This window comes from Mus caroli, chromosome 7, assembly GCF_900094665.2.
Source record: "Mus caroli chromosome 7, CAROLI_EIJ_v1.1, whole genome shotgun sequence".
NCBI classification, from domain to species: Eukaryota; Metazoa; Chordata; class Mammalia; order Rodentia; family Muridae; genus Mus; species Mus caroli.
In genome coordinates this window covers 48,883,926-48,899,457 of record NC_034576.1, presented here as the reverse complement: position 1 = coordinate 48,899,457, position 15,532 = coordinate 48,883,926, and the positions used below count along the sequence as shown (strand labels likewise).

The 15,532-nt window shown below is 43.7% G+C and overlaps 2 protein-coding genes across 4 annotated transcripts in view; both read left to right on the top strand.

The window, feature by feature from the left end:
* Uevld (UEV and lactate/malate dehyrogenase domains) overlaps positions 1-8,387 on the top strand; it is a 35,846-nt gene extending 27,459 nt beyond the window's left edge. The window contains exons 10-12 of the mRNA XM_021166869.2: positions 1,325-1,388; positions 4,585-4,708; positions 5,804-8,387. Of these exons, the coding sequence (XP_021022528.1) occupies positions 1,325-1,388; positions 4,585-4,708; positions 5,804-5,971 (356 nt within the window). The 3' untranslated portion in view covers positions 5,972-8,387. The remainder of the gene's footprint in view (positions 1-1,324; positions 1,389-4,584; positions 4,709-5,803) is intronic.
* A 4,373-nt stretch (positions 8,388-12,760) lies between these two features.
* The window catches only part of Tsg101 (tumor susceptibility 101), a 31,953-nt gene continuing 29,181 nt past the window's right edge, over positions 12,761-15,532 (top strand). For 2 of the 3 annotated variants that reach the window (XM_029479763.1, XM_021166906.2), the window contains exon 1: positions 12,766-12,912. In XM_029479763.1, the coding sequence (XP_029335623.1) occupies positions 12,871-12,912 (42 nt within the window). In that variant the 5' untranslated portion in view covers positions 12,766-12,870. Of the gene's footprint in view, positions 12,913-15,532 lie in introns of all 3 variants that reach the window. The other variant, XM_021166907.2, reaches the window with a different exon arrangement.

Sequence of the window (15,532 nt, the reverse complement as noted above, 5' to 3'; positions counted from 1 at the left end):
TCTTCGCCTTAACTCTAACTAGTCTTTTCCTCTTTGTTAACAAATACGATCTTGAATGGTGTGTGGGGTTGATTGTGCGTTAGCTTCTGTGTCCTGAGCACCAGAATGGAGAATCTACTGGAAAGGACACAAAAGAGGAGTGAGTGGCCCCCGCAACAAGGCACCATACAATCAATCAATCAGCTTGTAAAGGGAAGCGTCGTGATCCTGTCAATCACTGAATGATCTGAGTTTTGTTTTTAATGCAGTTTAGAGTATGTTAATCTTAGACATAAGATATTGGTTTGGTTTGGTTTTGGTTTTTTTGAGACAGGGTTTCTCTGTATAGCCCTGGCTGTCCTGGAACTCACTTTGTAGACCAGGCTGACCTCAAACTCAGAAATCCGCCTGCCTCTGCCTCCCAAGTGCTGGGATTAAAGGCGTGTGCCACCATGCCCGGCTTAATATATTGTTCTTATGTATTTTTGCTTTGCCTACCCCCAAAACTAACTTATATAAAAATCTTTATATAGATGAATACTGGAATGGTTTCAAGTGTTGCAATTTTAAGTCACTATTAAAAAGGGGCACAAATATCCAGTGTGTGGGTGCTTCTGATGCAGCACTGCCTTAGTGAAATTTGTGCACGACATACGCAGAAAGAAGACTTTAGGTCCCATCATACTTTAAAAACTGCAGCTGGTTTGTGCTGAGTCAGATTTTTTTGATTTCTTATAAACACCATGGCTAGAGGATGTGGGTAATCTGGAAGGTGTTGCTTTTCTTGCAGCTGTAGAAATTCCATCCCCAAAATAGGTTACCGAGTTATTCTTCAAATTAGTCAGTGTGCTTGCTTGCCAGCAGAATAGATGTCAAGTGCTCATACCATGTGAAAGCCTGTTGTCTGCAGCCCCCTGAGGAAATAGCTCTTCCTACATGAACAGTAAAGCTACCTTTGTATAGCCCTGTTGCTGATGAGTGAGAACAGGTAAGGAGCCACAGTAGGCTTTAGGGATCACGGTTTTAGGAGATGTAGGTTTAAAAGCTTTCTTGTGCCAAGACGGAAGGTACAGTGTCATCAGTGGGAACGTAACTGTTCTCGGAAGGGCGAAAACTATAAAAGGATCAGGCCCCTTGACCTCAAAAGGCCAGTGGTTGCAGGCCCGGAACTCGTTAGATAGATTCCCCTGGCCTCGAACTCAAGGAGATTTGCCTTCCTGCCTTCCTGCCTCTGCCTCCTGATGGTTATGATTAAAAAGCCTAAGCCACCACTCCAGCCATAGTCACATGCTAGTCTTAAGAAAAATCTCTGACAAACTGTAACAGTTTCTCTGTTTAATTCTAGTGTGCTCATGGAGTGGCCGAGATGGAGTACTGAGTCCCAGCTCTCAGGCGCAGCTATCCAGCAGGTAACAGTGCAGAGTTGAGTGTATCCAGCTAAGACACATGCGCTTCCTAGCTGACAGAGCAGCTGCTTACACAGCAGCTTCTCGCCGGGCTTCTGTAAACAGGACCAGCTAACAGGAAGTCCAGGGAGCAGTGCGCGGCAGTCCTGGACTTCCAGGAGAGCTTGCAAGCTCACCTAGACACGTGAAAAGGAGAACGGTGGCTAATTTGAGACCGTGGTTTGCCTCCTTTACATCTAACATCAAGTTAGTGTAAAGAGGCCTTCTCTTAACTCCCTAGAAATGAATCTAGACTGAGCACACCGAACACGTTTGGAGATCAGTCAAAGAGGAAAGTTTTCTGTATCTCGTCCAAGGGCCATGCAGTGCATGGGCACTGTAGGTGGAGGCCTCTGAGGTTTGCCGTGCACTTGGGAGTCACACTCAGACTATTTTCAGACCGTTTGCTCTTTCACCATCACAGATAACGCCCTCCTCAAGTCTGGCACAATAGTAAAGTGGCGATGTTTAAATCTTCAGCTTGTGGGTTTCAGTACACGTGTCAGGTGGAAAGAAGAAGGTGTGAGGGATTCCGTCAGGTTAAACACTGCACTCCAGGTTCTCCAGCTTTGTTGTCATTTTTGCTATTGTGGTGTTGCTATTTTGAAGATGCTAGAGATTAAGCTCAGGATGTGCTAATTAAGATGTGTTTTACCGGCCGGGCGTGGTGGTGCACGCCTTTAATCCCAGCACTTGGGAGGCAAGATTTCTGAGTTCAAGGCCAGCCTGGTCTACAGAGTGAGTTCCAGGACAGCCAGGACTATACAGAGAAACCCTGTCTCAATAAACTATGCTCCCTATAATTTTCAAATGGAATAAATTTACACAGTTTTAATTTACGTACTTTTTTAAAAGATTTATTTATTCATTCATTCATTCATTCATTTATTCATTCATTTAAGGTATAAGTGTTCACTGTAGCTGTCTTCAGACACACCAGAAGAGGGTATTGGATCTCATTACAGGTGGTTGTGAGCCACCATGTGGTTGCTGGGAATTGAACTCAGGACCTCGAGCAGTCGGTGCTCTTAACCGCTGAGCCATCTCTCCTTTAAAAAAAAAAAAAAAAAAGAAAAAGAAAAGTATGCCTACTTGAATTTCAAATACCACAGCTATTTATAGAGAGTAAAAAGCTGAGATAATCCCGTCTTCTAAAAACAGCATCCACATCCCCACATGCGCACATGCTGTTCATCTGTAACAGATTTCACTATCTGTACCATCCTGCCCTTTGATTGGTCATTAAATCTAAGAGATTTCTGTGTTGTACATGTACATCTGCCTTTCTTTTTGAGGACTTACTTTTATTTAATATGTATGAGGGTTTCCTCCTATGTATGTATGTATATACCGTGTGTCTTGCACATGTGGAGGCTAGACAAGAATGTTAGATCCCTTGGAACTGGAGTTATGGGTGGTTGTAAGCTGCTACGTCGTTGCTGGGAACCGAACCTGCGACTTCTGTGCCCCTGACTGCTGAGCCATCTCTCCTAGTAGACACTATTGTAAAATACATTCTGTGTCAAGCTCAGGACAGGTCACTGTGTTTTTATTCCTGTATTTTAGACTCTGATCATATAAAGGCAGGGCTGCTGTGTTCAGAGGTCAAACTTACTCCATCTTGGGACTGACCTCCATTGTATAAAAAATAAAATAAAAAAGCCTGAGAACTTGACTTACAGCACATCCCATGCTGCACCGGTGTACCAGGAAGGACCCTGCAGCTTGTCCTTGGCCAGAGTTACTCCCTAGCAACTTCTTAGCAACAGCTAACCAAAGATTAATCTGATTGTTTCAGATATACTTTCAGACCATAGTCTTGCTTCAGAGCACCCACCTGCTGGCTTATAGTCATTCTATTAGATGCTTGCCAGACTGGACACCCCCTCCCTCAGCCCCTCACTTGCTGCTATTTCCTGTTAAAACTTTTCATGCTGAGGGTCCAGGGCTGATCCACCTTCCCTTCCCTTCCTGCCCTGCTGTGTCAGGCTTGGGTTGGAGGAGAGCCCGAGCCCAAGCCTTTAATAAAGAGACAAAGCCTAATACTGTTACATCGGAGACGGCTCCTTGGTGGTCTTTTAGGGTTCACGAACACTTCCTGGCACAACAGTGTCAGCACCAGCAACTTTGGTGCAACCTGTGGGAGTTTAGTCTTTTAGCACAGCCATGGCTCTGAGTTTAATCTCCAGCACCACCCAAAGGAAGCAAAGCAGAGGAACCTATTAAAGCCGTAAGCACTATGTCATCAGATCACATTCCCTCGCACTGCACTCTCTCCAACCGCGACATGCTCTAAAACTCAGGAGCCGAAGATGTAAAACCCGACTCTCTGCTACCACTCCAGACCGGAGGAAAGTGTTGTTGGTGATGGTGAAGTCATAAATGGCCTGAACACAGCTCCTCCTTCTCTGGGATCTGTATGTAAGTGTATGTGTGTGTACGAGTGGGTGCTAAAAGGTAGTGTCAGCTGCCCTGGAGCTAGAGTTAGTGGCAGCTGTGAGCCTCCTGACATGAGTGCTGGGAACTGAACTCTGTCTTCTAGAAAAGCAGCACCCACTTTTAACTTCTGAGCCATGGCTTCAGTCCCAACCTTATTCTTGTAAGTGCTATGTAGTTTTTCTTAAATACAGCAAACGTGCTCATACGTATACATTTGCACACTTGAGCTTGCTGACCACGTGTGAGAAAGGGCTTTCTAGATGAGGGCTGCTGGTTTCCCTGACACTACTTTGTCCTCTGAGCGGCAACTGCAGGCTTGTCTCCTCATACAGCCTCCAGAACTGGCTGTCAGTCCCTTTTATCCTTGTTAGTGTTGATGCCCTGGACTGATATTTATTATGGCTTTTTGTTCCGTTGTTTTTGTTGTAAGACAGTCCTGGCTAGCCTGGAACTCACAGAGGTTCATTTTCCCTTGCCTTCCAAGAGCTGGGATTAAAGGCATGATGAGCCACCATACCCAGCTGATACTGTTTAATTACTTAGTTAAATATTCAAAATGGTGAGCATCTTCTTATGCTGTGAGGGTATTTATGTTTGCTTTGTGAACTGTGGATCTCGTATTTTAGGAAAAGCTTAAATCATATATTATCTGTAAGCCTTTTAAATTTTTCTGATCTCTCTCTGTCTCTGTCTCTGTCTCTTTTTCTCTCTCATTATCTAGAGCCATGGAACTGTTGAAGGTAAAAGGTCAGAGATCTTGGTCTGTTGGACTGTCAGTGGCTGACCTGGTGGATACTATTATAAACAATAAAAAGAAAGTGCATTCTGTATCAACTTTAGCAAAGGTAACTGATTTTCATTCATGCATTTTAGACTTTGATGTCTTTGCTATTACTCATATGTAGGCAGCAGGACTGGTGTGTCAACACCAGCAGCTTTGGTGAGGAAGTAGGATTTTAGTGCTGAGTGGCTTCTGGGAAGTCTTGATAATCAGCTTGTCCTGTCACTTCCATAGAACCTGGAGGATTTCTCAAGGGTTCTCATATAATCTATATCCTGGATGGCATCTACTCCAAGCCAGCAAGTCACCCCAGCAGTTCTCCACCTTTTACCAGAGCATAACCCCCCAAAAAAACATAGCTAAAATGAGGTTAGATTTTCTTGAACTCCAGGAAGGAAATACAACATGGAAAGAAAATGTAAAATAATGTATTGTGTGTGGCTGTTCCCAGAATCCATGCAGTCTTTCCACAAGGACTCTACTGTCCACCTCTGGATTAGCCTTCAGACTGCTGACATTATTACAGAAAGGTAGTTTACCTCTATGCAAAGAGGGTATCTTTGATCAGGCTCCTCCCATCTCAGATGTTTCCTGAAGCTATAACTTGAGTTTAGAAAAATCAGTAAACAAATTAAATTTAACTTGTATCATTTTGTACTAGAACTAAAAAAAAACAAGAAAGAATTCTTTTATCTTTTTTTTTTGTGTGTGTGTGTGTGGTTTTTCGAGACAGGGTTTCTCTGTGTAGCCCTGGCTGTCCTGGAACTCACTTTGTAGACCAGTCTGGCCTCGAACTCAGAAATCCGCTTGCCTCTGCCTCCCGAGTGCTGGGATCAAAGGCGTGCACCACCATGCCCGGCTGTTTTTTATTATTTTTAATTGTGTATATGGCAGTGGTTGCTTGTATGAGTGCAGGTGCCCATGGACTCTAAAGACTGTGGGATCCCCAAAGCTGGAGTTACAAGCAGCTGTGAACTGCCACACTTGGGATCCCCTGAAGCTGGAGTTACAGGCAGCTGTGAGCTGCCTGACATGGGTCTGGGAAAGACTGTCCTGAAAGAGCAGCACACTCTGAACTGCTCAGCCATCTCTCCAGCCCCGTAAGTTTAATTTTTTGTAGTAATTCAGCTTTATTATAATCCCATCTTTTTCATTTCAGGGATATTATGGTTTAGATAATGAAGTATTTTTAAGTTTGCCATGCATCCTGGGAACCAGTGGGGTATCCGAAGTCATCAAAACCGAAGCAGGAGAAGACACAGTGACTGAGACACTCCAGACCAGTGCATCCTCCATCCATGGTCTCCAGCAGCAGCTGAAACTGTGACTCCCCAGCGCAGTCACCTGGAGGGGGAGCTGAGTTAATTTTGCCAACACACATTGTTTTGAGAATTTCCACAATTTACTCTTTATTCTTAAAAACAGCCTTTCTAGTAGATGGCTTCTTAATTAGCTTTATAAGTTGAATCCTTGAGAATGGAAAAGGATTAATTTCTTGTGGGGTTTTTGACATACCTATACTGTTGTTTAAACCTGCAACAGGGATAAATATTCATTTGCATTGTATTTCATTTTAAATTACATGTTGTAAACTTAAGGCACATCTGGCACTTTAGAGATGTTCTGTAAAGATTCCTGTTGGACATTTCTTCTGAGTATGGTGAGCTGAAGGCAGGATGGGCTCAAAATCTGTGCTAGGTGTCCATTCAGAGAATCTTGGCTTCATGGATCAATACTGCTTTTGCAAGAAGCAGATCGTAGTAATGGAGAAGTGTTTTATTTTCCTTCTTCAAATTCACTAGCTCTCCAACACTAGAAAGGATTTTAGTATGCATTTTAAATTGGTTAAATGGAATTTTTTAATATATGAAAAATAATGTGGTTTAATTTCCACTGAGATTTCTTTTCTGAAAATTTCTATAACCTCTTCCTGGGCTAGAAGATCTCCAATCTGTCTTAAAACTGTATTAGTAGAAAAAGAGATGTGTTTTCCTGTGGCCGTAGGTAATGAATAACAGCCACACAGTGTATTTTGAGACCAAAATATGAGGCTTTCCTAAAAATCCTTGGTCTTCCAGAAGAGAAGCCGGCTGGTCTGCTGCTCCTCCCCAGAAGAAACCCTTCTGACTGTGCCGTGGTGATTGGTCAGTCACAGTATTTCCTTGTGAGAGACAGCATGGTTGGTGACTGTTGTGACATGCAGATGACAGCAACAGCTAACACAGCTCTTGTGTAGTGAGCACTTTGTTTGTACAATCTCCCCACACTAACTGGCTGACTCCCCACACTAACTGACTATTTATCTTCATTACAGAGGTGGAAATGAACTTTAGTGACTAAGATCAAGTGGGTTCTAAGGACTCTCACTTGCCTGTACAATCTTTTTTTTAAATAGTTAGCAACAGGGGTTGTGGGGAGGCTTCTGTGCCTAAACACCAAGTCGTCACAAGACACTAAAGTTGAGGTTTGGGATACTATGAAAGAATTGCTTTTATTCTCATATGATGGGAGCTTCTTTCTTTTTTTCTTTTCTTTTCTTTTCTTTTTTTTTTTTTTTTGAGACAGGGTCTATATGTAGTCTTGACCATCTTGGAGCTTGCTATTGTAGACAGGCTGGCCTTGAACTCATAGAGAACTGCCTGCTTCTGTCTCTCAATGGGATTAAAAGTGTAGGCCATCATATCTGCCTTTTTTCTTTACAAAGATTGCTGAGCCTCTTCCCCAGAGATTCCACGAACAGCAGACAGTGTTTATGTATTTAATCCTTCAGCTAGTATTTATTAGAAACTTCTTCTGAGTTAGGACAGGCCCTGCCAATGCCTACAGACTAGCAGGGAATACAGTAGCCAAATACCATGTAAATTCAAGAGTGCTAAGTACTGTGAAGTCCAGAGTGTTAGGAAAGCCCGTGACAAGGAACCCAGTCTAGTCAGAGAGAAAGGAACTCCGTGGTTTATGAGACAGAAAGGAAACAGTCTCTTTCTCAGGGTGACTTGTGTAATTATAATGACAAGTGACCTTCAGTATCCCAAAATGGAGAAAGTAGAAAAGTAATGTGGTGACAACGACTCCCACCACGTTTAACTGGATGAAACCCTGGACATCCAGGCTAGGGGTATAGCTCACTGTTAAGATGCTTGCCGGGCATGCAGAGCCCTGGGTGTGGTTCCAGAACACAGAACTTGGGGTCCTTGAGACGACAAGCATGAGCTCTTTGTAAATAATTTGGTGTTGCTTTTACTGGCCTTTTGTATGAAATGGGAAAGTAAAGTTGAAGCAGTCATTTCTTAGGTGTTTTTCTAGTATTTTTTAATAGGTGATAACTAATTAGGAACTCAGTAATTCCTGATTAGAATTTCTTTCTCTTCATTTGGCTTTGAGACTACTCAAAGTCAACTCTCAGCAGTCATCTGCCTAAATCTCCTGGGTATTGGCTGCCATGCCCAGCAACAAGTCTTTGTTTGTGGGGATCTAATCCAGGGTCTGATGCATGTTAGGCAGGTTCCTCCCCAACCCTGTTTCTATAATCAAATTCTAAAACTCTCTTGAACAATAAACCAACTGCAGAATGCTGTAACAATGAACTACCAAGAACTCTGTTATAGAAAGAAATGTCAGATATTTATTAAATACTCATCATTAGCCAAGTATTTTGTTAGTTTGACCTCATCCCCAGGTTGCAGTACAGAAGTCCTTCACTTCTTTTTTTTTTTTTTTTGGTTTTTCGAGACAGGGTTTCTCTGTGTAGCCCTGGCTGTCCTGGCACTCACTTTGTAGACCAGGCTGGCCTCGAACTCAGAAATCCGCCTGCCTCTGCCTCCCGAGTGCTGGGATTAAAGGCGTGCGCCACCACGCCCGGCTAGTCCTTCACTTCTTTGAGTGAAGTAGCAATTGTACGTTCCTCCTCAGTCAGGTGGTGCCATCACAGCCACCTCACTTTGATTTAATTATTAACAGTTACTCTATGTGGTGACTTTCATTTTTTTCTAATCGTTTATTGGTTTGGATGATGTTGACTTGATTAACCTAAATACTGTATTAGTCTCCAAACCAATTGGAAATGTACAGTGTTTGCATATTTCTCATCTGAAGCACCAGGACAGGATCAGAATTCCTGTTCATTCTCTAAGGTGATAAGCTACCATATGATACGGTTCAATTCTATATCAAGTTATAAATCCTGACTTTTTTGTCTTGTTATATTCTGAAATGCAGGCTGTGTGAAAACTAGTAAAAGATTTATTTCTTCATTTAAAAAAGTACTGTCCATAAAACATTGCTTTTCCTCCTTGCTATGTGAGGGGAAACTTTCATTTTTCCCAAAGCATGCAGAATCTCAAGATTTTTTATTGGGTCTTGGGTTAAAATGCTTTTTGATACTATAAAGTATATTTTTTATTTTCCAATTTACATTGTTTCCTTAAATATCAAAAATAATGAATGAAATAAACTTTTATTTTAAAAGGACTATCTGCTGTCTGATTAAGTGAAAGGAGATACATTCAGATTGAAGAAGGATTTCATAGTATTCTCTGAACAACCATATCTGTTATTCATTTAAGTGACTTAAATATAAGATGAAGAAAGTGGCCTTTATCAGTTATTTCTTTAAAAAAAAAAAAAGTTGTTTTGGTTTTTTGACACAGGGTTTCTCTGTGTAGCCCTGGCTGTCCTGGAACTCACTCTGTAGACCAGGCTGGCCTCAAACTGAAAAGCTCTGCCTGCCTCTGCCTCCTGAGCGCTGGGATTAAAGGTGTGTGCTGTCACCAACCAGTTTAGTTGTTTTTAATTTTAAATGTGACTTTTCAAACAAGATAATGCTATATAGCCATTGCAGGCCGTGATCTCTTGATTCTTTTCCTTTGGCCTTCCAAGGACTTGATTTCTAAATTAAGATGGCCATACCTGGTTAGAAAGCTTCTAAAGCAGTATATTCCATAGTAGTCCTCCAACTCATAGAAACTCTGGTTAAAGGAACTTTAACTACATGTGTAGATGCTCTAGTTAAAGGGACTTCTCAGTAAGCTGTAGCTTTAAGAACAGTTTAAAATGAGTGCTTCTCAGTATGTTTAAAGACATCGTGGGAGCCAGGCGGTGGTGGTGCACGCCTTTAATCCCAGCACTTGGGAGGCAGAGGCAGGTGGATTTCTGAGTTCGAAGCCAGGCTGGTCTACAAAATGAGTTCCAGGACAGCCAGGGCTATACAGAGAAACCCTGTCTCGAAAAACCAACAACAACAACAGCAAAAGACATCGTGGGTGACAAGGCGTTCAGTGTCCTCCATCACTCATCCTGTTGGGAACAAGCCAGAGAAACGTACTGTACGGACTACCATCGCATTTTCAGACTCCATTTAACCATAGAGAGAAACTAAATTCCAGGTCCCAGGCCCTGGGGAAGCTAAAGATTTCTCAACAGCTGAACAGCTTTTGTTGTAAGGAAACAGTTGTCTGAGTCCAGACATCTCAAGGACAACTTCTCCATCTTTCTGACAGGGTCAAACTAAGTTCATGTTCCCAGGCCCAGGGACCAACTTCTATCCTAATTGATGGAAACTCCCTTGCTCAGCCCATTGTGTCAAAATATGATTGGACAATGCTATAGCCCACCCCACTCCCCCTTGCTTTATGGTTTCATCCTTTAAATAAGCTGTCCAACATCCCTTCAGTGTCCACTCCCAAGTATGTTCTGCTGCCCTGACAAAAAAATAAATTTTTGTCATCTGCATTGACCTAGCATTTGAGTTAAGTTGAATTTAAGAGGACCCCACAACAGTCTCCTCCTGAGCCTGGGGCTTACCTCTTTGTGAGGCCGGAAGTCAGCAAGTCCCAAACATCCTTCTTCACCCCTCTTGAAGCTGGTATTATAGATGTTGCTACAGTCATGGGTGGGAATACCCTGTGAAATCTGAAGTCTCGCCATCAGACTTGTAGAGCAAGTGCTTTTAACCACTTAAGCCATCTCTCCAAGGCCAAGACATGATTTTAAACAGTGGGTAGTAGGCTAGACTGGAGTTTGACTGGAGTTACTCAAGGCTGCTGTTCCCTTTTAAGATAGAGTCTGCTGACACCTGCCACACACTTTCCCTTAGGCCGTCCGTGACCTTGGATTTAGAGAGGCATTGATTATACACTAAGATCATCCAGATGTATTCTCTTTCACTACTGTCTATACTAGGCTTTATACCTTGCATGATTGTATTTATAAAACGTATTAAGAGGGCTGGTGAGATGGCTCAGCGGGTAAAAGCTCCGACAGCTCTTCCGAAGGTCCTGAGTTCAAATCCTAGCAACCACATGGTGGCTCACAACCATCCGCAATGAGATCTGACTCCCTCTTCTGGAGTGTCTGAGGACAGCTACAGTACTTAGACATAATAATAAATAAATCTTTTTTAAAAAATAAAAATAAGGGGCTGGTGAGATGGCTCAGTGGGTAAGAGCACCCGACTGCTCTTCCAAAGGTCCGAGGTTCAAATCCCAGCAACCACATGGTGGCTCACAACCATCCGAGATCTGGCGCCCTCTTCTGGAGTGTCTGAAGACAGCTGCAGGGTACTTATATATAATAAAAATAAATAAATCTTTTTAAAAAAATAAAATAAAAATAAAAATAAGAATTAATGGTTAATATGTCGCTTTTTATTTTAAAGATTATTTTACGAGCATGAGTGTTTTGCCTGCACTGGATGTATGTGTACCAACTGCGTGCCTGGTGCCCATGGAGGCTATCAGGATTCCCTGTAACTGGGAACCTAACCCTCTGCAAAAGCAACAAGTACTCTTTACTGCTGAGCTATCCCTTCAACCCCTCTAACAAGCGTTTTTTTTTTTTTTTTTTTTTTTTTTTTTTTTTTTTTTTTTTTTTTTTTTTGGTTTTTCGAGACAGGGTTTCTCTGTGTAGCCCTGGCTGTCCTGGCACTCACTTTGTAGACCAGGCTGGCCTCGAACTCAGAAATCCGCCTGCCTCTGCCTCCCGAGTGCTGGGATTAAAGGCATGCGCCACCACGCCCGGCCTAACAAGCGTTTATTGGAAATAGAAACTCAACTGAGATTGAGTATCACCTCTTGCATTCTACAAGGCAATTAAGATCTGGAAATAGGGCTGGTGATGAAGCCAGCCTGTCTCCATTTTAGGCTTGAAAGCCATCAGCATCGTTCCTGTTTGTGATTAAATCTGTTCCTCAAGGGTTTGGGCTATGCCCCACCTGTAACCTTAACTTCAGATGTTTCTATACGGCACCCAATGCCTTTGTTTCAAAAGGTTATTAGGACCACCTGTCGTTATAACCACCTGTCATGACCACTTTGTCATGAGTACCTTGTTAAGACCCCCCTTGCAACCACGTCTTTGTTTCACAAGATGTGTTATGGCCATTTTGTTCTGTTCCTGTAACCCTGCCTATGTGCCAAATCGCCCATTTGGAAACTCCCTACCCCTGAGCTATAAGACCCATTTTCTAGCCTATGTCCAAAGCTGACTTCCTGTACACAATTTTAAAAGTTTTAATTAATTGCTTGCTTTAGTTAATTTGGCTATGATGATTTGGGTCCACGATCTTGCTCCTTGCCTCTTTGGGATTAACACTGGAGAGGCTTCAAACTCAGAAGTTTGAAGGGGGAAGTTCTTTATAATCTGAAAAGAAGCCTGCCCTCAAACAAGGCAAACTGCGGCCTGCGTAATCTTTATGTGGGCACACTGGAATTGTTAGGGGAAAGTATCCAGCGGAGAAAATTACCGCATAGCTTCCTAACGCGAAAAAAAAAAAAAAAGTCTCCTTTGCCCTTGCGAACTTGACATGAAGGGCTTTCGAGCGTTTAAACTGCAGTAACAAAAACGGATGTGATAATCAGAGGTGCCTCGGGCGCAGTCACCTAAAAGCAACTCCTGGGTCTAGAGTGTCCACGAGCTAGTTCCGTGAGCGACGCGAGCCCAGGACCTTCCGAGCCGCAGCGGGTGGCAAGGCTCGCTAGAGGGCCGGGACTTCGGGACCGCGAAAGGCTTGCAAACAACCGCACCACCGGCATCCGCGGACCGGACCCGATCTCTCGCCCGACTTCGCACCGCAGACCAGCGGCCCCGGAAATGACGCGCGGGAAGCGGAAGCACAGCGTGCCGGCTTCCTGCTTCGCAGGGGCGGGGCGGCGGCGGCGGCGGCGATTGTCTGGCGGCCTGGGGCGGCCCCGTGGCGCCTACCCTCTGCCTGTGGGGACGGAGGAGCGCGCCATGGCGGTGTCGGAGAGTCAGCTGAAGAAGATGATGTCCAAGGTGAGCCCGCGCCCTACGGGGCGGCCCCGCGGGCTGGGCTAGGCCGCCTTCCCTCTGCAGAGCGGCCCTTCCCGCCTTCGCCTCCATAAACAAAAGCGGGGTCGTGCCTGGCGCGGCCGCTGCTGTCCGCTCGGCGCTGCTGACGGTCCCGCCGGCCGGAGCCCGGCCCTGCTCAGAACCAGTCCCCGCGCGCCTTTCCCCGGCCCAACCCGGCACACCCCACCGGAGCTCGGGAACTCTTGGTGCAATTGGTTCGCTGAAGTAGAGCAGCCAGAAAATCGAGCTTGGCAGCCCTTCCCCGCTCCAGAAAACTCTGCAGTTGCATTCCATTGTTTGCCTTAACTGTGATTAACGCAGTTGTTTGCTTGTTTACTTTGAGTTGAACTTAAAAATTCTTACTGCTTTACTGGTTGTGGGTTTTTTTTTTTCCTCTCACTTTTTAAAAGGCCTTTTGGATATTTTGCACATTAGCTACTTAGTACTTAATACTGCGCATCGGACTCCAGAATGCCTTGCTTTTTGTAATTTACCAAATTTAATTGGAATGAAATTTATGTAACGTAGTTGAGCCCTAACTCCTTTAGTCATTGAAGTTGACTTTGATGCTCTTATCAGAGCAATAATAGAGATCGTGGGGTTAAGAAGTTTCTAGTTTACCAGGAAACACGAATACGCTGGGCGTGGTGGCACAGGCCTTTAATTCCAGCGCTCTGTATGCAGTTGATGACAGATCAGGACAGATCGTGAGTTCCAGACCAGCCGGGGATACACAGTGAAACCGCATTTCAAAACATAAAATTTTTCTTTTCTTTTTTTTTTTTCTTCTTTTTCTAATCTTTGTAAAACTAGATCTTTTTTAGTAAAGTCATTTCCCTGAGTCCTTGAAGACCAAACCTCTTGTCCCTTGGTTGTCTAACCATTTAATCTTTTAGGCTTCCTTTTTTTTTTTTTTTTTTTTTCCGGTAGTTATCTGTAATGACACAGGGGTCAGGGGGAATGTACGTGGTCCCTGTAAAGGTCGATATAGTAATGTTTACCTTCAAATCATTTGTTTTTCAAAGCCTCAATTAAGCTTTTAGAAGATGTAGCCCATTAACTTCATCTGATTGGGGATCTCTGCCCTTATCGAGACATTCTGGCTCACCCAGAGAGAGACAGACAGTTTTGATGTTTTAACATCGCTTCAGATCATTTTTCTCCTTTGAACATCATCTTATCTCCCATCCTAAACAGACTTTTTGTAGCACCATTTTTGGTTGTGATTTTTACCAATTAAGTATATTTCTACAGTTAGTCTATCGTTCTTTATGCAAATAACTCTCTACTTTGTTCATACCAGTAACCTGTTTTTTACATACAATGTTTTACAATAGAAGATGAGTCACTACTACCTGGGGAGAAGAAAGTGGTCATAATAAAAGTTGTTATTGAGTTTGAAATGGTGCCATACATGTTTATTGGTTGGGAGGCAAAGGGAGGTATATCTCTTGAGTTTGAGGCCAGCATGGTCTTCATAATGAGACCCTGTCTCCAAAACAAACTGCTATTGTTCCATAACTTGTAGGGATCTGACAGTGGGATCCGCTAGACTAAAACCTGTACTTCTGAGCTTAATTACATGGAAGCCACTATCAAAGTCATGGCAATAGCATTGGAAAGTTGATAACAGCTTTGGAAAGTAAAGCGGGAAGAGATGGTGGTGGCAGTGACAGTGCTGAGGCTGTGGGTTTCTTTTGCTTGGTAAGGGGAGAGCTTTGTGAGAAGTCTATTTGACCAGAAACCTGAGCAATGAAGGAAATGAGCTCTGGAACAGTCTGGGGTAAGGACAGTTCTAGGAAGAAGGAAAAACAAGTGCAGAGGCTTGAAGCAGAAGTTCATCAGCAAAAGGCTGGTAGCGAGACTGACTGAGCTACAGGAAGTAGTGCTGTTTGACATTGAGCTCTAGTGATGTGAGAGGTTTTGAGGGGCCTTGCAGGCTGGTGTAAGGATTTGGGGATTTGATTGGATTGTGCTAAGAAACAATTAAGTTTTTGTTTTTTTCAGTTATGTGTATGGAGCCAGATGTAGTGGCACATATCTTTAATAACGGATCTCTGTGAGTTTTCAGGCCAGCCAGGTCTGCATATTGAGGTCCAGGCTGGCCAAGGCTACACAGTGAGATTCTGTTGCCAACAACACACCTCCAATAAAACAAAGAGAAATGTAGGGATATGTGCACATGAGTCCCATACACACACAGGCCAGGGCATTGGATCTCTCTGGATCTAGAATTAGAGCTATTTGTGAACTATCTAATAAGCAAGAGCAGTATGTGCCCTTGACCACCAAGCCATCTCTTTAGCTCCCCCCGCAAACCCCCCCCTTTTTTTTTCTTTGAGAGTCTCCCTCCCTAGACCAGGCTGACTTCTAAGAGAGAGACACCTTACTCTGCCTCTGGTGAGACTAAAGGCTTGATACATAGCACCCAGCCGAGTTGAAACAGGGATACCCTAGATGCTCTACTAAGAATCAGGTTTAAGAGTGGAAGTAGAAGCCGGGCGTGGTGGCGCACGCCTTTAATCCCAGCACTCGGGAGGCAGAGGCAGGCGGATTTCTGAGTTCGAGGCCAGCCTGGTCTACA